The sequence below is a fragment of the Brassica oleracea genome, chromosome C5 (genome assembly GCF_000695525.1).
Source record: "Brassica oleracea var. oleracea cultivar TO1000 chromosome C5, BOL, whole genome shotgun sequence".
In the NCBI taxonomy this organism is placed as follows: domain Eukaryota; kingdom Viridiplantae; phylum Streptophyta; class Magnoliopsida; order Brassicales; family Brassicaceae; genus Brassica; species Brassica oleracea.
The window spans coordinates 29,970,984-29,973,021 of NC_027752.1; the positions used below are offsets into that span (position 1 = coordinate 29,970,984).

Below are 2,038 nucleotides of genomic sequence, written 5' to 3' on the forward strand. Positions count from 1 at the left end.
ACTCCGCGCATGCGCACGAGTTATCATCTAGTATAATATTATAAAATCACTTTTAGCGTGAAGTTTGGTGTTGTGATTGGAGAAGAAAAAAAAATTTAGTGCTAGAACTGCAGTAAAATAGTATATTTTTGACTCTAAAATAGTGTTATGAGTCGGAGATGCCCTAAACTGAATTCACCTAGAGTATTATGAGGTCCGTAGAACACAATTGAGTTTTTAACCTTAACTTAATCATAAAAGTCCGTTAATAAAAATTTATATATGTTTTTGTCCGTAATTTTCTTAGTTTTTTTTATTTTTAAATAGTTTTAATATTTATTAGAAAAATATAAAATATCAAAAGTCCAAAATCAGGAAGATGTGAATTTATGACATAAGGTCTTAAGTACAAAGAAATCAATAAAATCTCTTTTGGTTAAAAAAAAATCTCTTTCTTGTGCCCACGGGATTAAGTCAAGGTGTCTCTGAGTTCACGTGTGTATATTTAAGATTTTTTTTTTTTTTAATCCTAAAAACAATTAATATCACTTTTATTTCAGAAATTAAAAATATATTTGAGCCAGAGAGCCTCGCCGATGTATAAATAACAAACGCGTAGTCCTCGTCTTCTCCGTCTTACGCTGATTTTATCTCTGCAATTTATCTCAACTTCTGACGTCTAATCATCATGGGTTTGAAGGTAGGATCAAATCCATATGGACCTATTTAATTCTTTGTTTCGGTTTATATTCAGATCTAAATGTTTCGTTTATCATTTCATATATAATTTAGACAAGTTTGTAATCGATCTCATCGGTTAAGCTTGTGTTAGGTTTGCATAGAGTAATAAAAGTTCGAATCTGAGTTAGGTTTATGCCTTGTTGTCTTTTCACTTACTGTTGTCTGATGATGGTGTTGTAGGCAATTAAGATTGTTTCTCATGACTTATCATTTCATATATGATTCAGACAAGTTTGTAATCCATCTCACCTGCGAAGCTTGTGTTAGGTTTGAATAGTGTAATAAAGATTCAATCTGAGTAGGCTTAGGCCTTTTGTTGAGTTTGATTTGATGGTGCTGTAGACAATTAAGATCTGTTTCTGTTGATTTATAAATCTGTAGGAGGAATTTGAGGAGCAGGCTGAGAAAGTCAAGAAGCTCACCGCGAGCCCATCGAACGAGGACTTGCTCATCCTCTACGGTCTCTACAAGCAAGCCACCGTTGGGCCAGTGACCACCAGTTAATATTATTACCCTTTTTTTTTCTCTCTGCACGCCTTAAGAAAGCTTCATTTTAAGATCCTGCGGTTTGCTTCTTGGTTCAACCTCTTCTTTTGTTTGATTCAAAGGTCGTCCTGGGATGTTCAGCATGAAGGAAAGAGCCAAGTGGGACGCTTGGAAGGCCGTTGAAGGTAATCCGCTTCATACTGAGTTGCTACTGGTTTGCTTGGAACCAATGTAGCTGGTGATTCTTGTCCCAAGTTCCATCACTTAACCGAATCTGACTTGTGATTGTTTTGGATGTCAGGGAAATCAACGGACGAAGCCATGAGTGACTACATCACTAAGGTGAAGCAACTCCTTGAAGCAGAGGCTTCCTCCGCTTCAGCTTGATGGTGTGATTTATTAAGTGCTCTTATGCAGTAATTCTATCTAAGCTTCAAATAACTTTTAGCATAAGACGTGTTCTTTACTTCTTGTGTGTTTTCTAGCGTTAAGAATCTTTTGATGCAAAATTGAAGTGATTTGTGCAATTTAGTAACGTGTACGCATTATCTCTTTTAATGTCGCTGTTAATCAAACTCCTCGAAATATTTTACACATGTATAAACAGTTAAACACAAAACACACGGCCCTCAGTCCACAAAGGTAAGTGATGTCCAGGCGCAACCTCTGCGCGTATGATAATTATGCTTCACGTCATTTTCATGTATTTGTAAATTTGTAATCAATGTTAATGGGCTCTAATTTTGAGCAATTTATGGGCTTTTATCAGATTCATTTCTTAATCGAGCCGGTTAGCTTACAAAACAAACGGACATAAAATTAGTGCACGCTG

The 2,038-nt window shown here is 35.7% G+C and overlaps 1 protein-coding gene across 1 annotated transcript; it reads left to right on the top strand.

Annotated features, from left to right (window-relative positions):
- Positions 1-522: 522 nt before the first annotated feature.
- Positions 523-1,800, top strand: LOC106292906 (acyl-CoA-binding protein). The gene is made up of 4 exons (XM_013728573.1): positions 523-679; positions 1,102-1,219; positions 1,329-1,391; positions 1,508-1,800. Exons 1-4 carry the CDS (start codon positions 668-670, stop codon positions 1,591-1,593), a joined length of 279 nt encoding a protein of 92 aa, XP_013584027.1. The 5' UTR covers positions 523-667; the 3' UTR covers positions 1,594-1,800.
- The last annotated feature ends 238 nt before the right edge of the window (positions 1,801-2,038 follow it).